Genomic DNA, 23,145 nt, shown 5'->3' with positions numbered 1-23,145 from the left:
AGCACCAAAATTTTAAGGTCAAACGCATGGTCCTTGTTGTGCATAGTAACAAAAAGGATTGCCAATAAAATATCAGCAACATTACATACCATCTATTCTTCAACTTCAATCATTAACATTTTAAATCTTAGTCTCCCGGGTCTGTGTCTGAATTCCAGATTCGATAGCCTTGATCTGCAACGCCAGGAACTTGGAGTATATCCGGCACAAGGCAAGGTTGCCACCAAAGTACCAGAATCCAGGATGCCCGCTTGGGCGCCACATCTAGAACCACCATTAACATTCCAGGGTTCAGCATGAGGACGGACAAGTCAAAATGAACTTACAGCACGGAGTTCTCCCTCATGATCCAGATCCCATACATCCAAGCATCGGTCTGCAATTTTATCACCCAGCACCTTCCGCACCGTCGTCCGCATATTATCATATCCAGTCGCCAGGACAACAACGTCAGCGGGCAAGTCAGTGCCGTCCGCAAGCTTCAGCTCACGCGGGCCAAAGCCTACGATCCCTTGTGGACTATGCTTCATCTTAATTTTACCATCGATAATCAGCGAGCTGCAGCCAACATCGATGTAATACCCGCCACCGCGCGTGTAGTACGCTCGGGCGATACCAGCGCCGTCAGGTCCGAAATCCAATTGGAAGCCCGCACGGCGCAGGCCATCCAAGGTTTCTTTCTCGGCATCTGCAATTCGACGGGTCATGTCCACGCTTAATGCGAATTGAACCGGGAAAGGCAAGCTCTCGGAGACGATGTCAGCCTCTTCTGTGGGCGGGCCACCGTCCTCGTGAAGACCCTTGTGCATCATAAAGACACCCTTATCGGCAGTGATCACGTATGTCCCACTGCGTTGGAGCATGGTTACGTCTGCGCCATTCTCGTAGTAATTCTGGGCAATGTCGTGACCACTGTTACCGGTGCCGACAACAACCACCTTCTTACCTCGAACGTTGTTGTATTCGGACGCATCAGTGTGTTGGCTACCGTGATACAATGTGCCTTGGAAGGAGTCCTGTCCCGGGAAACTTGGAATGCGTGCCTCACCGGAGTGACCCGTGCACCAAACGACATGGCGAGGCCGGAGTATGCGCTGGGAACCGTCCCCGCGAGTCACATTTACCGCCCACTGGGCAGTAGAATCATTGTAGTCGGCCGAAGTGACAGAAGTCTTCATCCAAACGTTGAGTTCCATGATAGTAGCGTAGGCTTCGAACCAGTCGCCTAGCTTGTCTTTGGGAGTGAATTGAGGCCAATTTTGCGGGAAGGGGAGATAGGCCATGTGGGTGAATTCGACAGGGTCATGGGTGACGAGTGTCTAGAGAATATACCGATCAGCATAAAGATATTACTGAATCGGTTGAGGGCTTTGAAACAATCTTTTCCACTCACGCGATACCGCTTGCGCCAATTATCACCAATCCGTTCATGCTTATCAACAAGCAGACAAGATAGCCCCAGGTTTTGTAGACGAGCACCCATATTCAGACCAGCTTGGCCTATAAGTAACTGAATCAGTATCATATATGATTGCCGATATCTCTCTGCAAACAGATCAACTCACCGGCACCAACAACCAAGACCGTTGGTTCTGCATCCAGGAATTCTTTCTGTCTCTCCCTCCGCTCAATCCACGTGCCACCCACAAGCCCACCAGGCATACTCTCCGTCGTTCCTTCGGGCCGTTTCTTCCCCAAAGGCTCTTCAGCCCCTTTCAATTCTTGCAAAGAGGTATACATCGCATACGCCCTCCAGCGTCCGTCGTCTCCCTGAGTAAGCCGCACCATCCCAGTGCCGCTACCAAAAGCCGTTTCGAAGAAGAACATGCTAGAAACCCAGCTTAACCCTTCAACCACCTGTTGCCAGCGTGGCTGAAAGTTCCCCTGTTCTTGAATTCGAAAGTTTGACAGTCGGGCCTTACTCTGGTGAGCGCCAAGGAACTCGGAGATTTCAGCGGCACTGTGCAAGGTGCGCATATCCCAGTCCAGGGCCAGCATATCTCGCCACCATGATTCTTCGTGGAAAAGCGAGCCGATTTTAAGTGTTGATGGCTTCGACAGTGCCGTCTCTAGAGCTACAAGCCACTCTTGGATCACTGCTCGAGCATCTGGCGGTGCGCTGGTGGATGTTTTAGGGAGATTGATAATGTGCGGGTTTCCACCCGTTAACGTTGTTACCATGATGGATGAAGAGTCGTGTCAATTCTGCAAGATTAAATTGCAAAACGTACAAAGTACACCAGGTTTCTTCAGTCTCCAGATGTGCGGGGAGCAAGAGGTCCTATAAATAACCCTGTTCTCCTCTATAGTACTCGTCACATTGAAGGGACATTATTCAGCCGAATTCTGGAGCAGGAGGGGTAACGTGGGGAAACAGAAGAGTCAGAAGACCCTAGATGACTGCAGAAGCTCAGCAAGAGCCAACCTTCCAGCGGTTATTTCGGGTGATTTTATGCCGTGGGGAAGGTCGGCTTGAACTCCGAGCAGAATGTTGGGGGAAGTCTGCCGAGAGTCATCGCTCAATTAGGAAAATTTCGCGGTCGCTCGCTTGTTGGTTCTTTTTGGGAGTTTCTCGATCTCCGCCTTCTTGGTGACTACTCCATCCAAATTCCACGATTGGTAGCCCCAGGCACTTTTACTGCTTTGAGGTTCCCGAGTGTGCATGGAGGTGCCCTACCCAAGAAATTATAGCACAGTCCCCGAGCACCTTGGTAACAGAACCCCACCACGCGCATAAAGACCGGGAGCACCAAATCAGTAGTGCCCATCATAGACACCTGGGCGGCCAGCTAGCGTGGTTGTAACTGTTTTTATTGTCGCCCAGGGGCGAATCACCAAGGCGACTTATTAAAGGCCTCTACCAGGCGGCGGGCGGTCATCTCCCGGTCGAAATGCTCTTACCAGGACCGGCGAATCTTGTCAACTCAGCATACTAGGCGTCCAGTATCTATGCATTTTGATAATAGTTACAGAGTCCAAATGATGCATGTTCTGAAACTTACAGTGGCCAGGGCTGTTGCAGTCCCAACAATGCCCATCATAGGCACCTGGGCGGCCGGAGTGGTAGCCAGGGCAGCTGTTGTCTTGACGGTCACCCATGGTGAACTGTACAAAGGGAGAAAAGAGGAGAATGGAGTGAGGAAGAGAAGAAGATAAGAAAAGAGTAAGAATGTAAGAATATCTGATATAGCTTTTCCTCCTCATCGTCTCCAGGTGTTCCTCGCCAGCTTGCTGTGCGTCGAGTCTATATGTCAAGGCGTGCAGCGTCCAGCGTCTAGGGCAGCTCTCTGGGCTGCTGCCTCGCTCTGTATCTTCTTCACTCGGTCGTTGACCGGCGAAGGACCGGTAGCTGAGGGGTAGGGGCGGAGACGGGACTAACCGTAAGAGGCTCTTCGGGAGGAGCATGAGCAGCGAGGAGGTAGACGAGCCTGTCATTTCTGGCGTAGATTTCCGTCACCTGGCTGACTACTTCTTTCAAATTTTGGAGAAGGCTGAAGCCGTCTATGTTACCAGCCACTCTCTGCTCAGCATTGTATTGGAGCTCGGGCGCCTCCTTGATCATTTTTTCAACGCAGGTGTTAAGAGTGTTGGGGGTACTCGTTGTCCTGAACGGGACTAGAGTAGATGATTTTCGAGTGGCTCTATCGTAAACATAGATTAGTTAAAACGTTTGTCTGAAGGGAGTGAGACGCGAAATGGACTTTACCTTTTCAGGGCGGGTTTAGGTTGAGAGCTCTTAAATGTCGATGAGGTGCTAGCTCCAAGCGGCACGATAGAGACCGTCATGCCCAACGGCATAACCATACATGGCGAACCTGCGGTAGTCGACGAACTCCGCGCAGTGGTCGAGTCGTACGACATCTGGGGCTACCCCCAAGTCGCGAACATCCCTATAGACCAGTGGATACGCATTCCCATGATCCCCAGATGGGAAACCAAGGTTCCGAAGTCCGGCCGATAGAGCCGAGATCGACAAGCTGTTTAACTCCCTCCAAGCCGATGGCAAACTCAAGTTCGCAGACTCGCATACCCCCAGTGGCCACCCAGTGCTTGTCGTCTGAAAATGGAAAACGGATGATAGCGGCAATCGCACCCGAGTCGGCAGAGTAGTTGGACCTCCGAGCCCAGAATAAGCTCGTCGTCAAGGATATCTACCCAGTGCCCACGCAAGCCGACATCATAGCGATAACCCTAGGGAAGCACTTCATGACAGTGTTCGACGGCGCGAAATGCTTCTGCCAATGGCGGGTGTATCCAGACCACACCGGCCAAATAGCGGTGATAACCCACTGCGGCCAGGAGGTATTCCAAGTCGCCATCATGGGGTTGGAGTCAGAGGCTTTTTTTGTGGGCGTACCGCCGGCCTCTTCGGGAGCGGGCCTTTTCTTGCCCTCGATTCTGCCTGATATATTGTAGAAAGATGTGTTATAGACCGCGAGGAGAGAAAAGAGGAGAGAAGCAGACAGAGAAAGAGAAGAAGACAAGAAAAGGGTAAGAAGGTAGGAGCATCCGACACAATATACTCCTTGTCACCTTCCTCAAGTTCCTTTCCCTGACTGGCTTCAGTTGAGTCAACACATCAGCATGTGCCACATCCATGGAAGCAACACTAGTATGCCTGGGAAGGAATTTCGTAATGGGAAACTTTGATACGTGCCTCTTGGAGTACCTAATACGCAGGCATCATCACCAGGTCTACACCAGTATCACTTTGTCAGTCTATGAAAACCGTAGTGTAAGCAAGAAATAGAGCTTACTATGCCCTTCCCAGTTGCATTCCCAACAATGGTAGTTATAGGCAGGCGGGGGGGCGGCAGGGATAACCTAGGCGTCTCATCATCTTGACGAGACGAAGAGAGACGGGGGGACGGGGCGCGCACAAGAGTGGAAATTTTTCTTTGAATAGTAGATGTGGGGGGCGGCAGCCAGACACGAGAGCGAGCGAAGACGTAAGACTTGTGAAGATGGGAGAATACTGGAACTACGGTTGGGAAGGAAGTATTTATAAGTTCCCCTCAGGCTTGACGCTATTCCCAGATCACTGATCTGGCGTATCTGATTGGCTGGTTTAGGGACCCATTGTGGTGATGATCATCTATTATGATTGGCTGAATCAACGCCTGTGCCAGCACCGATCCCGCACTCTGATTGGACAATCTGCAGGGGCCTTAGAACACTCCACTCATGCCGTGAGCTCGCGTTCCTATTGGCTAGATTACCGCTACTGATAGGTAATCCTGGAACTTCATTGGTTGATACTGCCTATGATCGCCCGGCCCGTCCCGCTGCAGCCCTGTGGGTCAGACATCAATATTATTGTAATAATTTGCAGTGGGTGTAGAATTCTATTGCAGTGGCCATCGCCTGAGCCCGTAGTTCCCCTTCTCTCTCTTTTTCTGTACCCTCTTGTCAAGAGTTGTGTTTCTATTCATTGCGTGTACTTTGTGTTCGTCACTAGACTACTGGAGTTTGTACGTACTCTGGTCTGTATTTGCGGGTAACTTAAGCTGCCTCTTCCCCTGCATTTCTCGAGGGAGCACTCCTCCGGTCGCCCTTTGTTTGAAGTGTCATAAAATCCCTCTTGCAAGACTCGCCATACCGTCCTCATAGTGTGGTGCAGTAGAAAATCATGGGTGGCATTGCGATTCGGGTTTCCACACTGTGTGTCCGGAGTAAGTTCTTTCCGTCTCTGTACTCGTATCTCGTTTTCAACGGCTCTCTGCTTTCCTCTCGAGTTGCCTATTGAAATTGACCACACAGAAGACGTAAGTCATCTCCGACCGGGCGGAAATTCTGACTCGCGGGTGTTTCCAGTCGTCCGCAGCCGTCGCACTTGATATCCAAGCCGGATCTCCGCCTAACTTCCAATTCTTCAAGAACGCGTCGATGCTGCCAATTTGAACGATTCCTCTGGCACATATCTCGCACGATTGGGATAGACATTTTGGAAGGAATTGAGAAGAGCAATAGAGAGCCACTCTCAAAGTTCCCTATGGGTTGGATCCGTGTTTGGAGGAAGGACAGCCAACTGCCGGAAGCTTGGTTCAGCTCTCTCATCCGCATCAAAGCGGCAGTGCGTTGTCGTCTTGAGGCTATTGCGACCCGTGCCAATTTTCGCCCGATACTCCTTCATTCGATTCGGCGGGTGTGCGGCGTATCCAGTATAACACTCGAGCTCCAATTTCCGATCCACATGTTTCTTGCCAAAATCACCTGTGCACGATCAGCGCACCACCTTCATCATCCAAGGCTTCTGAGTCACTCGCAGTGGCTGACCGTTCGTTCTTGACGAACTCTAGGACTTTACATCCGGCAGAAGCGGATTCCATGACTTTACATTTGGCAGTGCCAAATTCTTTCGACTCAATGGTCTCCAAGCTCTTCCTTTGAGTCTCTCGCACATGTATATCCTTATTATTATCACTGCTCTTCCGCTTCGATCCTTAAACATCGGACGTTTAATGTCTGTTAATTATATCCGTCAGCGGCCTGCGGCTAGTGCGGATACCGTTATAGTTCCGATTGATCGAATTCTGGTTATGATCGAGGAGGCCCTAAGTTAAATTCTCATTAGCGAATTCCTTCTGTTTATCTCCCTCGATTGATTTAGCTCTAGGGGATGGGGAGGGAGGGAGGGAGGAGGGACCTCGAGAGGGGGGGGGGAGTGAGAACTGCCTAGCTTAGCATTAGACTCCACTGCTGTAGAGCTAGACCGGCTGCGTAGGGTATACTTCACGCCAGAGTTAGTCATATTTAAGTTTTTGATTCGAATATAGCGACTCGGTATAGAAACTGATTTAATTCTTGTCGAAATTAGTTGGACCGATAGCGATGTAGAGTGAGAGATGAATGGTTATCCTCGAGGTGATCATCCGCCAACGGGGGTGCCTTATGGCCTGATTACGTTTTCCCCCATCGATTTAAAACGGACTCCTAAGTGCCAACATTCTCATTCCCCTCCTCGTTACCCTCTTCAGTGTCAGCGGTGTTGATGTCGATGTCGAACTCACCGACGGCATCTCGCTCTTAGGCACCACCAGCACCAGCACCGCGGTTACCACCATAGGGATGGACCCGAGCACAGCTTATCGTTCGTATGGAATTAACTTACACTGATGACATGACCACCATGATTAGTAGTCAGTTCAACTTTCGCCCAAATATCACGCGGACCCTCATCACAGAGCAACGCTCGTCACCAGCTTGGCAGGGTGTTCAAGCATGAGTTTGGGGGTCAAGTATGCGAGACAGGTTCAGAGAGATACGAAGTATAAGTATAAACCGCAGAATTAGGCGTTATGTGACGTTCTCGCTGTGAGCGAAGAAAGCCAAAAGAAACGATAGGCTGAACCCAAATCCTACCCAACCTCGATAACGAGACTGTTGAACTGCATAGCAAAACAGCCATACTGCGGAATACTGCCCGATTGTCTCGGGCGGGTAGTTGAAGGGGTCTCAGTGTCGTTTGTGAAGCACAGCTGACCACCGGCAAGATCTTTGGTGATCTCGGTCAGCATATGCTTTGACTTTGTTTTCAGCCTAGATTGTAATCTTTAGCTAGGAAACCACGGTCAGTATGGCCCGCACGTTCAGAAGAAAGGGAAGATTGCCTTGAGAGAGCAGTACAGATACCTTGTCAAAGGGCGATAATAACTCGAACGTGTATGAGGCTATCTCTGCTGCTTCGTCGACATGTGGGAATGGCTCTTCGAAGGGTGCTGGTGGTTCTAAGGGTCTTTAGATAGCGATCAGAGGATGAAGGTGCGAGTATCCGGCTTGTCCTTTCGCAAGTGAAGTCTCGCCATGGGTGACCCTCGAAGAAGAGGGCATCCTGACGGCAGGGACGGTAGAAGCGATCCCGTTATTCGCAGCGACGACAGGCGGCAATCCGTCTATAGCCGAGTCATTCGGGGGCCGATGGGATTCTGGGCTATGTATGTCGGTTATTCAAACTGTATAATCTAAGAAAGTCACAGAGAGATGAGAATGAAATGGGGAAGTATTAGACACTATGCAGCAAACGCCCACACTTCACACATCACTCTACCGAACTAGTTGGATACTCGGCGAAAGGAGAAAGATCAAAGGAATACGAGCATTTGTCGGGCCCCATCACTGACAAGAATGCTGTGCAATGCCCGACGAAAAATCCACAGCTTACCCCGGCCAAAGTTCATCGACCGTCAGAATCCAACCAATAGCTCCTTGAGAGGAATGATTTTCCCTCCGGACGAATGTCGCCCGGTGAAGGAGCATGCCTAGAACTCATGAGCGAAATAATATCACTCTATCAAATCACGAAATCAAGTTAGACCGGAGTAAACAACGATTCATGATACTATCGCGATATGAGCAAGATAAAAAAAAAGAAAAGATCAAGCAAGAGTCGCCGTTGATCGACCCCAAAAATTGTCGCAGGCCCTAAGGTTAATTACGGGGCCAGCTTCCGCATAAAGCTAGACGACGGGGCCTAGATCCCGACAAGAGATAAGCGCGAAGACATGACAATTAGAGTTTGCCGAAACTGGCAAGTCCCGGCGAAATGTTTCATGGTGGATGGTAGAGTCTGGGGAATGCGGGGTAATTCGACGCGGAGGGCACTGGTCGAGATCTGGGGGAGGATACCTGGTCTAATGCAATTATTGGATGCTTCTTCATGTACCCCAGAAGATTAAACTTTCGGTGGGAAATGCCTGAATCACTGGTGGCAATGATTCTCGCAGAATGGCGACGTGAGGGTTTGGAGTATATAAACCGTGACAGTCGTGCAAGGAGAATCTTTTTGGCACAGACTGAGAGACTAGCTTCTCATCTTTAATCTTCGTGAATAGATCTCTTTCATATATCAATTCAGTGTCTTTCGGAGCCCTACAATTGCTCCACTTTCAACAATCTACCATGGCAGACTCGGACCAAAATAGTGTCTCATCTAAGATGGACGAGAAAAATGCCGTCGCTGAGCATGTCGAAGCCTCCTCGCACCTGAACCTTGATGATCTCGACAGTATTGAGAACACCGAGTCCAGCAGATACGCCTGGCTTGTGTCCATCACGGCAGGTGTTGGCGGCCTTCTCTTCGGTTACGATACTGGTTGGTGCCAACTTGTCTATACTCTAAAGTGGCTCTCAAGTAACCCATATCTATTCTTCTGCTCACAGGTATCATCTCTGCAATTTTGGTCTACCTAGGAACCGACCTAGGTGAGACCCTGAATGCGAGCCAGAAGGAATTGATTACTTCCATTACATCTGGCGGTGCTTTTCTAGGTGCTATCTGCGCCGGGTTGTTCGCAGACAAATATGGCAGGAAATTGCCAATCTATAGCGGTTGTGCACTGTTCATTATTGGTGCTATTATTCAAGCTGCGTCCTTTTCAATTGCCCAGATGACTGTCGGACGTCTGGTGGTCGGCTTAGGAGTGGGCTCTGCAGCCATGATCGTTCCAGTTGGTATTATCCTTGCCTAAGGATACAAAATTCCGCTAACATCTAGCAGCTTTATATTGCCGAGGTCGCTCCCGCAAAGTATCGTGGCCGTATGATCGGTCTAGATAACATGTCCATCACCGGAGGTCAACTCATCAGCTACGGAATTGGTGCTGCATTCGCCTCCGTGTCGAATGGCTGGCGATATATGGCCGGCTTGGGTGCAGTCCCGGCCATAGTTCTCTGCTGTTTGCTCCCACTCTGCCCCGAATCTCCACGCCAACTCATCTGCCAAAACAAGCCCGATGAAGCAGCGAAAGTCATTGCTAAAATCTTCCCCAACGGTACTTCTGAACAAGTTCAACAAAAGGTCCAGCACATTTCAATCCACGTTGAGCAGGCCCAGAACGCTCTCGGGAACAAGAGTGTTTGGTGGCAGATCAAGCAACTCTACGTTGTCCCTAGCAACCTCCGTGCTATGATCTCTGCTTGTGGACTCATGGCAATTTCGCAGCTCGGAGGTTTCAATTCGTTAATGTATTATTCTTCGACGCTATTTGCACTTGTGGGTTTCAGCAATCCCGTCGCAGTGGGCACCGTGATCGCGGGGACGAATTTTATCTTCACATGGGTGAACCTCATGCTCGTTGATCGCATCGGACGCCGACGCATTCTGCTCTGCACGATGTGGGGAATGTCAGTAGCCCTAATCTGCGCTGCTATATGCTTCCATTGGATCCCGATCAATCATGATCTTACTCTGAAGAGTAGCCATATCGGGGCACCCGCTTACCTTGTCCTGGTCTCTATGGTCATCTACGTTGGATTCTATTCCTCCGGCATGGGCAATACCGCGTGGCTATCGTCTGAATTCTATCCTATGGAAGTACGTGCTGCTGTGGGCACTATGATGTTGACATTGAGTTGTTGGGGTTCCAACATCATCGTGGCGTCGACCTTCCTTACCCAGATGGAGAACACTACGCCGTCGGGGGCTTTCGGTTTTTATGCTGGTATTTGCTTCTTTGGATGGATTGCCGTCTATTTCTGTTACCCGGAAGTCAAGGGAATGACTCTTGAAGATATTCGAGAAGTGTTCAAGCATGGGTTTGGTGTCAAGTATGCGAGACAGGCTCAGAAAGATGCGAAGTATAAGTCGCGAAATCAGGCGTCAGGTGACGTTATCGCTGTGAGCGGGAAGGTGTGAGTCAGATTAGTACTATTCTTATTTCAAGAAAGACTAGATCGGTGGAATGGAATTTTTCTAAAATAGGGTAGTATTAGTATTCAACAAAGAGATCTCGTTAGAGATAGTGGTGCGGGACTGATACCATAGAATATATATTTCCTGCTCTATATGCTTCATCTACCGCTATATCTTCTAAACTAACCATCTAGTGACTAAATTATTTTAAAAAAAGATAGGACCTTTAATTTCTAATATCTAATTAGCTATATATAATGAGATTTCATAAATTTTTCCTAAGGAATATAGCTGAGTCAAGGGAGATGTTAAAGTAGTATACCAAAACACTATTTAATAATAGTAAAAAGTTCGGATGAATCCTCATTTTATCCATCTTATTTGGGAAGATTATGCAAAAAATATAAGCCTAGAGGGACTCCCATGAGCGAACTAAAAGACTTGGTCCCGTGGGGGTGGGACTAGATTTTTACTAGTCCCATGGGAGATGTCCATGTCTAGGCGATAATATATTTAGTAGGATGTAATTACTCCCATATGATAGGTATTCTGACGTTTTCAAGTACAAGACCTGCATTAGAAGGAAAGCATTATTTCATTAGCTTTCCGATACATACAATGAGCTCACAGGATGGGCTAGACATGAATTTTGGAAGGCTGCTAACACGGAGGATTTATTTAATAGTTGAAAATCCTCAGGTCCGGCTCAGCCCGGCTCTCGCTTTCCCGAATTAACTCACGGATATCAACCTTACCCAGGAACCAGCTCTGAAATAGGTTGCAAACAATACGCTGCATCTTCCCATTTTCCACCTCGTAGTATGCCCATACGCGGATCTTGATAATATCGCCCGCCTCAACCGGATACCCAAAGACGCCCTCACGAGCCGTCTTGTACACAAAGTAAGACTCCATGATAAAGAAGATCTTGTGTGCATCGTTCATCACAACCATGGGGACGACATATTCGTCACAAACGTCGAATAGTGGCATATAATGCCCACGTATGCCATCTTTCCCGCGCAGCATGCCGGTCTTGGGATCCGGGATGTGTAGTGTGACGTCATCGGCATAAAAATTGTATTGCGTCTCAAAGTCGTGCGCATTGAAGGCACGCATGTAGTTCAGGAAATCATTGCGGGAGAGCGCTGTCATTGTGGGAAAAGAGCAAAAAACAAGGAGGGTTGGCTGGCAAATAGTGCGCTGGAAAAGTTCGTTTCACTTTTTAGGATCGAGAGAGTATTCTCAGATTCCATGTTGGCGTGAAGCGCTGAGATATATGTCATCCCAAAAATAGCGGATGCAGAAGGGTTTAGAGGTTATGCTGACGGGCCGGGCCATATTGACTGACCAAATTGCTGTAAACCCACTAGGCGCCGGGACACTTCGGGTCCACCCTAGAGATAGTGACTGACCTGAACGCTGGGCACACTTCGGGTCCACCCTGGCAAGAGCCTCCCGGATCCTCTAGCCCCAAATTTCCAGATTACTCCGACACCTCTCGCCTTGAATTATACCGAGGCAGAGTAACGGGTCTATGTCTCGAGACCATAGATCGATGGTCATTCAAAAAATGAAGACATCGTGCTAACAATATTGAGAGGAGTTTACGGGTTTGACATTACACTACTAGTCAATAGGAAGATGGCTCTCCACCCAGTGTCTCTGCGCGTCAATCTTCTATCTGAACCCTTGGGCATCGATACGTCACAGCCAGAATTCAGCTGGCAGCTCTCCGCCCAGCAGGCTGCGGTGCTACAGTCGGCGTATCAAATCCAGGTCTCCGAGAGACTGGACTTCAGCGCTCCTCATTGGGATAGCGGTGTGATTACGTCTGACCTTCCATATGAAGCCCAGTATAACGGCGCAGCACTGGTTTCATGCCGTCGGTACTACTGGCGGGTGCGCGTATGGGATCAGGTAAACCAACCGGGCAACTGGAGCGATGTCAGTTGGTTCGAGACGGCCTTTCTGCCCGGATCGAACGGACCGAACGCCCAGTGGATCAGTCGGAAGTCCCTCACACCCTTGTCTTCACAGCTTCAAGATCGTGATGTGCTATACTTCCGCCGTGATATCACCCTGCAGCAGCCAGCTTGTCGTGCGCGGGTATACGCTTCTGGCCTGGGGTGGTATAAACTGGTGATCAACGGCGTCAACGTGACCGGCCGAGCGCAGGTACCACGCTGGACGCCATACGAAAACCACCTTGAGTATTCTGTTTTTGACGTTGGTCTCGTGCTGCGCGAAGGTCATAACTGCCTTGGTGCCATCGTCGCCGACGGTCACTACCGAGGAGAAAATAACGGACTGAGCCATCGCAACTGCTATGGTGACCGACTAGGCCTTTTTTGCCTGCTCGTCGTCGATCTGGAAGACGGGCAGCAGATGATAGTCCGCAGTGACAATGACTGGGCTGTCACCACCGGTCGCATCGTGCATTCGGACCCTAAGGCGGGCGAGACCGCCGACTTTCGTATCCCGGATGTGTTTGACGACGACATGAGCAGCGGCCTTCATGCCTGGGAGTCGACTGATATCCTCCCCATACCAACCAAGCACCTCATTGCCGAGGAGACTGTCCGTGTAGACGAAATTGACCGACGGCCCACCACGCACGTCTGGTGGTCCCCCAAGGGCCAAATGCTTGTCGATTTTGGACAGAACATGGTCGGTCATGTTCGTGTCTTGCTTCGAGGCCCTCGCGACACCAAAGTCACGCTTACATTTAGTGAGGTCCTCACGCCCGAAGGTGAACTTGACCTCGCGTACCTCGAGCCGGTTGGCAAGGATCGCCCTCAGCAGGACAAAGTTTTACTGTCAGGTACCCCAGCGGGGGATTGGTTCGAACCCATGTTTACCATCCACGGTTTCCGTTACGTCGCGCTTACCGGGCTAGATGCCCTTCTCTCGCCGGACGAGATCGAAGCCATTGTCATCTCCTCACAGTTCACGGGCTGGGCCGAGTTTGACTGCTCCGATAGCCGCCTGGCACAACTCTTCCGCAACACCGTTTGCAGCTTTCGGGGTAACTTCACGGATACGGCTACCGACTGTCCCACGCGCGAGCGCTCTGGTTGGACAGGAGACCTCCAGGTCTTCGCATCAACAGCGGTACTGCTGACGCGTGACGTGCAGAGCTTCCTGCGCCGGTACCTGCGCAACCTGCGTGCGGAACAGTGGGATGACGGCCGAATTCCCCCATTCATTCCGTCAGGCGACTCGAAGTTCGCTGGTGTGTCGTGGCTGTCGCGGCTGACTGCCAGTGCCGTCGGCTGGGGCGATGTCTGTGTTCACCTGCCATGGAAGATGCATTGCCACTTCGGTGAAACCACCATCCTTGAACGCCAATTTGATAGCATGCGGCGCTGGGTTGACGCGCTAGCCGAGCGGGCTCGTAATAAGCGCAGCTGGACACGTTGGCTATTTGGGGGTCCTGCCGAGGTGGAACAATATATCGTTGATACTGGCTTTCACTGGGGGGAGTGGCTGCGCCCGGGGGAGACATCGCTGGTGCCATTGCTTGTTAATTTGTTCTTGTGGCCGAATGCCGCCATTCCTACTGCATATTTAGCGGAATCTAGTCGAATCTTAGGCGAGATAGCCGGGGCCTTAGGTCGCAAGGAGGACGAGGCATCGTACCGCGAGCTGGCCTGTCGTGTCCGTGAAGCGTGGCAGAAGACCTTTGTCTCTGGCGGTGGCTACCATATTGCCCATGATAAGCAAGATGACTACGTGCGCGCGGTCCAATTCGGGCTGGTGTCCGGAGTCGAAAAAGAAGCAGCGCTGGCGCGACTAGCACAACTTGTGGAGCAGGCTGAGTACCATTTGGCAACCGGCTTTTTGAGCACAGGTGAACTTTTACCCACACTAATCACAAACGGTTACGTGGAGGAAGGCTTTCGCGTGCTATTGCAGACGACGGCGCCGTCGTGGCTGTACGCTGTGGAGCACGGCGCAACAACCGTCTGGGAGTCGTGGGAAGGCTGTACGCCGGAAGGCCAGGCTGTGCTCTCGCAGAATCACTACGCCCCAGGCGCCGTTGTGGCTTGGCTACTGCAAGGGCTTGCCGGGATCAACCCTGCTGTTCCAGGCTGGCGACGCATTCGCATTGCGCCGCAAATTGGCAGTATCATGCATGCATATGGGAGTGTGGATACTCCATTTGGACGAGTCACATGTCACTGGCGCCGCGAGCAAGAAACGGACGATATACATCTTGAACTCCATATCCCTCCCGGCACGACAGCCGAAGTTCAAATTGGCGATGGGGTTGTGCTGTCAAAACCCTCTGGGTACTACAGAGTAACGTGGAGCGGTAGCCAATGGGCGGAAGACTCATCGTAGCTGTCTTGCGGTACTCGGGGGAAGGGGGGCGGGCACAGGGACATGCTTGACTACCAGGGATGGAAAGGATATTGACCATTATATTTCTCTCTCTCTCTGAACAGCAACCCACGGGTCAATATTAGCCTACTATGTATTATGTCAAGGATTTCCCTTATAACTCAGTCAATTTAGTTTACCGGTAACTGAGCGTACCTTAGATTTCCAGACGATCTAGACGGGAGGGCAATCGAGAATTGTCCAAGGGAGCGACTGGAATAGGGAGCAATATCTAAGCCTGCCATGCAGAGGACGGGTATGAATACTGGTCAAGCCAAAGATTTCAAGTTTCTTGACCAACAACCTCGCCGCGGTTTGATAACCTTTCTAGTAAAAATGTAGCTGTAATCCTTTCTTAAGAGGTTTCGATAAAAGCCCCATTCCCACATGATGGTGTTACAGACACCAAGCACATGAAGCAAAAGGGGGCCACGAAGTCGATTAGTCTATCTAGAGAGAGGCCAAGAAGAAGAAGAAGAAGAAGAAGAAGAAGAAGAAGAAGAAGAAGAAGAAGAAGAGGGAAAAGAATGGAAAGGCCGAAATAGGCCTACAAGATACAAAGAACCAAAGGGACAAAGTCCTGGTCCTAGCAATCAGCAAACCTGCATGGCAAATCATGTAGGAACAGAAGATAGCTGCACAATCAAACGGCCGAGGCCAAGGTCGAGGTCCTGGAGGTCGATTCATCACCACAAATTCCCGGAGAGGCTGGTCTTTAACATCTAAGAAAACAACTGGTCCCGGTGGTGACTATTGAATATACCTTCAAACGTGCCACTTTAATCATTGTAAGTGGCCGAAGGATTCCACGAAGCGAACCGCCGAGCAGGAATCCCGCGCCGAAACATCTCATCCAGCGTCTCGTAAGACCGGTCCTTAGTTTCGGGAACCTCAAAGTACAGGACAATCAAGCTGATAGCGCTCGTCGCCAGAAAGATCCAGCCCATCTTTCCGCCCAGATTCCCCTCATCGGCGTTGAACATGTATGGGACGACCACGTTCCAGAGCGTCGAGTAGAAATAGTTAAATGCGAAGCCGATCGATTGCGATTTTGCTCGTAGCCGCACCTGAGACACTTCGCCGGCAATGCCCATCGCTGGACCAACCGTCGGGCCCATCGTCCACCAGGTCAACTCGAGTGAAATCCCGATCACCCTAATAATGGGTTAGTCTAAGTCAGTATCTATTTGTGTGGTACTGGGTATGATAGCCTACCAAAGGGTCTTGGAAGTGGACGGGAAGCAGCTGGTTATCCCCATCATGAGGAAGAGGAGGCACGATAGACCAACGCCAAACAGAATGATGTTGCGTCGGCCATACCGGCTGAGCGCAAACCAGGTCATGATCGAGCTACAGATCGCGAAAGCAAGGCCAATCTCCACGATCATGCCTGTGTTATTAGAGCTCATCCCCGCCATAATGAGAAAGTAGGGCGCATTGGATAGAAAGGTCGCGCCAATCATCTGCGACAGCCCGTTGCAGTAGAGAATGATCCGCGTCCGCCGCCAGTTGCTGCCCCTGAAGCATTCCAGGAAGCTGCTATCCTTGGCCTCTCCGGACAGCTGTTGTTCATGCTCGAAGACGCGCACGATGTCCTCCAGTTTTGCTCCAACGTTTGTGTGCTTATTGGAAATTCTAGCGAGCGCAGCGCACGCTTTGTCCTTCTCCCCCTTGCGGACAAGATAGTATGGAGACTCGGGAATAGCATAGGCAAAGATGATCAGCAGTGCTGTCCAGGTCCATCCTATAGCAAAAAGTACCTTTTCAAATTAGCGTTACAGATCTACGCGTATATATAGACTACGCGTCTTACCTGGTAGGAGGCGGCTGTGGGAATATCGAGACGAGTGAATGCGATCGACGCGGATATTATGAGACCTAGGTTCTACACAATCCCCGTTAATCATCGCTACCAGGGCCATCGAATGAGGCAGCCACATACCATGGAAAACGAATACAGGGAAAGCAAGATGCCGCGCAGTTCCAACGGGGCGATCTCGGAAACGTAACTCTGGCCTGTGGCAAGGGCCATTCCCAACCCAATTCCATTTACCATCTTTCCCACAAGAAAGACCGGGGATGTGGCTGCACTGTAAAGAACGGCCACGCCAGCGGAGGAGATGATGCCCGAAAGAAAGAACCCCAGGCGACGGCCAAAAGCATCCGAAATGTGGCCAGCGCTCCACGCACCCAGCATCGTGGTTAGCTGGGGGATTGCATTCCACAGCGACTGCCAATAGGCGGGGATCACCACCCCAGCGGAGGTGTTTTCGCCGAATTGCGTCCTATAGATAGCCTAGTTTTAGCCATATTGGATGGTACTTTGGGGTTGCGAGGGTGACGAACATGAATGAGGTCATGGATAGGCACAGCGACAGCGACATATTCTCGTAGCCATACATTAGAGCGCCGACGTTGGCGAACATGGACAGTGAGAGGATCATGGGGTTGGCGAGCAGCGTCTTGGTAATGGACATGGGAGGTTCTGCAGATGTATCTTCATCCCTGTCGAGGATTTTCGCGGGAGCAACATCTTCCAGGTGCAAAGCCTGGTCAGTTTTGTCGTTCTTGTCTTGGGTGGTTTCGGGCATGTTCGGACTCATGGTGAGGTTCAATACAAAGCGATATAGTTTTAAATTAGATCTGTTCCCCACAGTGTAGTAGGTTAATCTGGGGTCTTATGAACCTGGGGAAGGGCTTGAGATCAGGGGCTGGGGAAGCGCTGGCGCCAAAGTTAGACTCGGTGAAACGCACCCCGAGAAGATGCTCGTGGCGCAAGCTGTGGGCCAGCTGGCAAGGTGGAGGGTTAGGAGATCCGATGTGGAGGGGATCCTCCGGGCTTTGGGGTATTCAGCGCGATCCCTTGACAGTCAATTACGATCGTGGAGACTTTGCCCCCCGAAAAGCTGAGATTACGCCGGCTCAATAACCAACGTAGGTGTTGAGGTATCTGGGTTAAGATGAGGCTTACACACCCCCTCGGGATAACCAGAAAACAGAGTGCTGTAAGCTGGATTGATAGATAGGCTACTTAATTGCTAAATATTGTTATATAAATAGAGCACTGGTTTACCAACATAGATCCATAAGGTCTCAAAGTATGCATATACGTGTTACGTGTGCGCATACTGGGATATGGCGAAGAGGAATAGTCATTATAGATAGGCCGATGCTGAGAAGCTTACAGGTGACTATGTCAGACTCTAAATAAAATTTTTTCCAATTTGGCCAGAGGGGTGTCATGGCAGATACGGCTGATCTGAGGACTTGTAGCTGGTAATTCATAATGAACTCTCCATGCTAAGGAAATATCAGTGGCTCATTCTTTCGCACATCATACGAGCTGACGTTTCCTGTCCGGTCCTTGTACTGAATGCGGGTATCAAAGCTCGTTGTCAGGAGCACCGGTTTCCCTGGCTCCCACGATACCGTCACTGTGCCCAATCCAATCGCGAAGGTGCCCGCCATCTTCTCCCAGTGCTCCCGCCGCGGCTCAAACGAGATTGTGGCAAATTCAGGTGCAGCAGGTCTCAGCCCAGCGAGATTTGCAACCACGTCATGAATGGGAACCGCACTCCACCCATGACAGTCACTTCGGGGCATGGCCGCGGACTCCGCCCACGTTGTAAGATTGAGGTCCATCATCTCACGCCACGGATTCAACAAGCTGTGGCGGAGTTGATCATAGATGCCCACCTTGTGAGTGGCCTCCAAGACGTAGAAGGACATGGCATAGGAGCAGCGTGCGAAACTTTCATCTACCAAAGCCCGTTGCAGCACCTTGCGGGCAGTTTCCCCTTCCAGTGCCCCGGACAGAACTGCAAACACTTGCGCGTGCTGACTACGCTCCTCAATAGGGCTATCCGGCCCATCGACCAAGAATTCTCCTCGGAAGCAATGCTTGAAGACGGCTTCGTTGAGATCTGCTGCGCGCCGGTTGTACTCGGCTGCCGTATCATGTCTTCCCGCGTACTTGCACAACGCGGCAGCCTGTTGTAGGGTATAGGCATATATCAAGCTGCTATATGTCATTTTACCCGTGCGGTGGTAGGCCGGCGGAACGGCCAACTGACGAAAGTCACCCTTTCCCAACGTCCACTCCTTCGCCCAGTCGACGAATGGCCAGACGTCCCAGGCAAACCGACCTACGAGGCCATCCTCCTCTACCCGCTGGTGAAAATGGTCGAGAATCCCATCAACGGTACCAAGATAACCGCGTACCAATGATCTGTCTCCAACATACATCATATGATCATGCACCATAAGGACCCAGTACAGTGAGAAGAATGGGATATTGACAACGGGGAATGGAGCGGGGTAGTGTGTCTCAATGAGTCCGTCAGGCCGGCGGCTGGAGTAGAATTCCCGCATACACTTACGCGCCAGTCGGTCATCGTGCGAAAGCTGGTAGGTGAAAAGGATCTGCAGGCGGGCGTCCATGGCGAACTGGTTCTGCTCATAGTAGGGGCAGTCTTCGTAAGTCTCGTGCATGCAGTTGCGGAGGGTGTTCAAGCTAATATCCCATTGCTTGGCGGTCTCCGTCGAGGGGAAGTGGGAAAACGTTGTCTTAATTTCTAGCGGATAGTTGGTGGATCGGTACATGAGTCTCTGGATGCACAGCGGCATATCGAACGTCTCGATCTGCAACTCGATGTACCGAAACGTGCGGAACCAGAAGGGCTCATAGTATGTTGAGCTATTGACATCGTTCGTACTGCTGACAGTATAGATGTCATCGTAGCCCACGAGAACACCGGCAGGATCTGTGCGATCGCCCTTGTTTCTCGTAAAGGGGTCGGGACTGTCTGTAGCGGGCGCCTCGAAGCATTCTGCACAACGGATTCGGATGCGCGACTTGGCTCCACCTTGGAAGCGCAACTCAAGAAAGGCGGTTGTCAGTATAGTTGCATCCAGTGTGACTGTGACCTGGCTATTACTGTCTATCCAGACCTGCTGGTCGTTTCGTACGAGCTCTCTCCAGTGAATGGCCTCCTCGGCGGTAGTTCCCTGGCGAGTGACTGCTCCCGAGAACCGCCCATCAATCTCCGGAAGAAGAGGGATTGTTCGCTGTATCAGCCTGCGTGCTTCGAGGACAGGGACCATCGGCGTCTTCAACGTGGCCTTGACGGCAGTTACCCATGTTGAATCGTCGTAGTAGCTTGTGCACCAACCAAAATCCTCCCGTTTCCCGTCAACCTCCTCGTTCACAAGCAAAAGCGGTGGCCCGAGAGCAGGGTTGCTTCGTTTTGGGGAGATGATACAAACTGCGTCGTCCGCTTTGCAGAGCCACGGCCCATCGGTGGATATGTCCTATATGGGCGCGGCACAATCCGATTAGTGACCCGCTCCCTAACAAGGCGACAAGTCAAACCCATAAACATACCAAGTTATCCGAATAGAGAATAAACCCTGCAATTGGGCCTCGTATAAACGACATGGTACCTGGCTGGCGCGGGGAATATCTGAGCACCCTGGCCGCGATGACATTTGTCCCGACGCTGCAGAAGGGCGCTATGTCAATCGTCTCATAGTTCCATTCGGCCAGAGTGCTTTTTGCAGGCCCAAAGCACACACGCTGGCCATTAACGAAGAGTCGGTAGCGGGTGTCGGCTGAAACGTGCACCAGGCATTGCGCGGGGACCTGTTTGATCTCAAAGCGCTTGCGAAATTGCAGAATGCGAGCAACATCGCTACTGTCGTGCCAGTCTGGGGACCAAATCCATGGAATTGTCTCACTCCAATGCCCGGCCATGGTAAATTCCTTGTACTGGTGATGAGAAGTGCTGTGGTAACTGCAAAATATCCAATTTTGCATTTCTGCCAACAGCATCACCGACCGTCATTCGGGGTTTCTAATACCGAGACTTTCATTTCTCTGGTGGAGTCTTCTCTTCGTTCGGTGGATTGACTCCGAAATACAACACGGACATACGTATATAGCTGGCCCATAGCTCATCGGACCTGGCGCCTCCACTTCCCGATCAAACTACGGGGAGGGATACAATGCGCTCTACTTATCGCAGCCTCTCCTAGATCTGGTCTCTCTGCTCTCGCGCATACTATAATTGTCTAGTCCGGGTGGGATCCTTTGAAGACCTGGATCGATGTAGTACCGGGAGGTGGCCAGCCTGTCCTCTGGAAGCCAACCCGTTTATCACAGCCAGACACGTCAATGTATACCAGATGGTACGACCTGAAGTCGGACAGTTTATGGACGTAGCAATCTCGAAGATCCTGATTCTGCTCCCTCGCCTTCTGATGAGCAACCCTCTTTGACTAATTCCTAGAGATTAGCGCTCGCCTCATACTAGAGGTCGTTGCCTGCGTCCTATATTTATCCCCGAGGAAAATCGCTATCTTATCGAGATAGAGATCAGGTTTTTCCTGTAAATACTCGTAGAGGGACCCTAACATCGGCGTTGTAATACTTCGTGGTCTGCCTGCTCGAATGGGAGGCGCTCGAGCATCACGAAATTGCTGGAGGTTGCTACGGATTGTGGTGATAGAACGCTAGCTGGCAGTTATCCATATCTAGTAGTATTAGTAATCTCGGCTATGGTAGGTAATTTGCTTAGGATTATATCCCGGATAAATTTTCGACTGGAAGCTAGTAGGTTTATGGCTATTGTGCCTTCGTCTTATGGTGTAGTAGTAGGGGATAACGCGGTCTAAGGAGGCGCTGCCTAGGCGTTGGCGGGTGGATAGCGTTGGTAGAAAGCGTACGAAAGAAACGTATAAGTATAGGGGGCCATGGCGCATTAGACTTGTTCTTATTCTACGCAGCTAGCTTAGCTTTACAAAATAATGAACACATTCTGGCTTATCACACAACAATGTAGGATGGTAGGGACGAGATAAGGTTAGTCCCATCCATATCCATCGGCTGGCGGGGAGGGATTATATGAGGTGAATAAATGACCAAATTCCCATACTATCATTGACATCAACTATGTTATCTACCTATTTACTTCCCATTAAATTCATAAAACTTCCCAGAGCTCTTCATCCTCTCACTGGAAATCATCAGGTCGGCATCGGTCAATGCACCGCAGATACGTTTGCCAGCTAAAATTTACTTGTCAGCACTCTGTAATCCACAATATCCAAAAACTTATGTCATATCACTTACCAAAACTTATCATCATCCGGCACGGCAACATTACAAGTCTGCGCCTCCAACGAGCACAGCTCCGAACAATGATTGATAAGCTTGATATGATTGGGAAGATTGGCCGATCCCTGAATCTTGGGAGAATGGTGTGTGCCATTGCTCTTGCTTGCTGTTCCCGTCGTCAAGGGCTTCGTCACTGGCGTGCCGGTAGTAGTCGCTTTGTGGGCAGTCGTGACGTTGACGGGGACATGGACTGCGAGGGGTTTGCCGTGGTATGGACCGGCGAGTCTGGGCATTGCGGCGGCGGAACTGGCTAGGCCGACTAGGCAGAGGCCGAGAATACTTGTGAGTTGCATGATAAAATAATGTGGAGAAATGTTTTGAGAATCGATGATCTTGTTGATCTGACTCGGAGAATTGATCGGATGTTGATCAGGGCGTGGAGGTGGAGTTTGATGCTGTGGAACGGGGATGATCGACCGCAGGGCTTGGTTGCTTTATATAATGGGTCTGCTGGTTTTCCTGTGGCTGGTATCTGGTTTTTCGTGAGCTTCAAAATCTCCTATTGGATTGTGCGGTCTTACTATTGGCCTTATCGTGGACAATGACACGGCCGATCACTGGGGTATGGCATTCCACATTCCTGTAGTAGGCGGGGGAATTTTCTTGTCAATATCACGATGGAGCAAGATTTACTGATTAACTGGCACGTTTGTATCAATTTCTGAAGTCAATGGTTGAGAACATACTTGGTAAGGTTGCAGGACAGAGTCATTGGTCTTTCTAAACTGCCAGAATCGAGGAACATAAGTCAACTCAGGTTGTATACAAAGATGGGAGTCGCGCTCAACTTACATTCCAGACAGGCATGTTTCCACCCCACAGTCCAATCACAATTAAGTATTATAGATCAATCAGTATATTTGGCTTTCGAGTAACGCGTTGGGGTTGTGGGCCTAGGTCGATATGACAGGGAGCGTTGACCAGATGCCGCACCCAACCTCCCGAGATAACCATG

At 50.6% G+C, this 23,145-nt stretch overlaps 8 protein-coding genes across 8 annotated transcripts; 2 read left to right on the top strand and 6 right to left on the bottom strand.

Moving 5' to 3' along the window:
• Nucleotides 1–120: 120 nt before the first annotated feature.
• N7496_011511 (putative flavin-binding monooxygenase) lies at nt 121–2,181 on the bottom strand (the record flags this gene model as incomplete). Its single annotated transcript, XM_056704424.1, has 4 exons — nt 121–264; nt 327–1,319; nt 1,394–1,500; nt 1,566–2,181. 4 exons carry the CDS (start codon nt 2,179–2,181, stop codon nt 121–123), a joined length of 1,860 nt encoding a protein of 619 aa, XP_056550384.1.
• Nucleotides 2,182–3,316: 1,135 nt separating this feature from the next.
• On the bottom strand, nt 3,317–3,562 carry N7496_011510 (uncharacterized protein; the record flags this gene model as incomplete). The annotated part of the gene is made up of 1 exon (XM_056704423.1): nt 3,317–3,562. One exon carries the CDS (start codon nt 3,560–3,562, stop codon nt 3,317–3,319), a length of 246 nt encoding a protein of 81 aa, XP_056550383.1.
• Nucleotides 3,563–8,898: 5,336 nt separating this feature from the next.
• N7496_011509 (uncharacterized protein) lies at nt 8,899–10,633 on the top strand (the record flags this gene model as incomplete). The annotated part of the gene is made up of 3 exons (XM_056704422.1): nt 8,899–9,091; nt 9,160–9,446; nt 9,497–10,633. The coding sequence occupies 3 exons, from the start codon at nt 8,899–8,901 to the stop codon at nt 10,631–10,633; spliced, it is 1,617 nt and encodes a 538-aa protein (XP_056550382.1).
• A 675-nt stretch (nt 10,634–11,308) lies between these two features.
• On the bottom strand, nt 11,309–11,785 carry N7496_011508 (uncharacterized protein; the record flags this gene model as incomplete). The annotated part of the gene is made up of 1 exon (XM_056704421.1): nt 11,309–11,785. One exon carries the CDS (start codon nt 11,783–11,785, stop codon nt 11,309–11,311), a length of 477 nt encoding a protein of 158 aa, XP_056550381.1.
• Nucleotides 11,786–12,274: 489 nt separating this feature from the next.
• Nucleotides 12,275–14,977, top strand: N7496_011507 (uncharacterized protein; the record flags this gene model as incomplete). The annotated part of the gene is made up of 1 exon (XM_056704420.1): nt 12,275–14,977. One exon carries the CDS (start codon nt 12,275–12,277, stop codon nt 14,975–14,977), a length of 2,703 nt encoding a protein of 900 aa, XP_056550380.1.
• An 818-nt stretch (nt 14,978–15,795) lies between these two features.
• Nucleotides 15,796–17,619, bottom strand: N7496_011506 (uncharacterized protein; the record flags this gene model as incomplete). Its single annotated transcript, XM_056704419.1, has 5 exons — nt 15,796–16,171; nt 16,232–16,776; nt 16,830–16,901; nt 16,959–17,301; nt 17,363–17,619. The coding sequence occupies 5 exons, from the start codon at nt 17,617–17,619 to the stop codon at nt 15,796–15,798; spliced, it is 1,593 nt and encodes a 530-aa protein (XP_056550379.1).
• A 697-nt stretch (nt 17,620–18,316) lies between these two features.
• Nucleotides 18,317–20,768, bottom strand: N7496_011505 (uncharacterized protein; the record flags this gene model as incomplete). Its single annotated transcript, XM_056704418.1, has 2 exons — nt 18,317–20,326; nt 20,400–20,768. 2 exons carry the CDS (start codon nt 20,766–20,768, stop codon nt 18,317–18,319), a joined length of 2,379 nt encoding a protein of 792 aa, XP_056550378.1.
• A 1,258-nt stretch (nt 20,769–22,026) lies between these two features.
• Nucleotides 22,027–22,483, bottom strand: N7496_011504 (uncharacterized protein; the record flags this gene model as incomplete). Its single annotated transcript, XM_056704417.1, has 2 exons — nt 22,027–22,081; nt 22,146–22,483. 2 exons carry the CDS (start codon nt 22,481–22,483, stop codon nt 22,027–22,029), a joined length of 393 nt encoding a protein of 130 aa, XP_056550377.1.
• Nucleotides 22,484–23,145: the final 662 nt, after the last annotated feature.

Source organism: Penicillium cataractarum (assembly GCF_028827025.1).
Source record: "Penicillium cataractarum strain IBT 29864 chromosome Unknown utg000009l, whole genome shotgun sequence".
Classification (NCBI taxonomy): domain Eukaryota; kingdom Fungi; phylum Ascomycota; class Eurotiomycetes; order Eurotiales; family Aspergillaceae; genus Penicillium; species Penicillium cataractarum.
The sequence above is the reverse complement of the archived record's forward strand: the minus strand, read 5'-3'. Positions and strand labels throughout refer to the sequence as shown.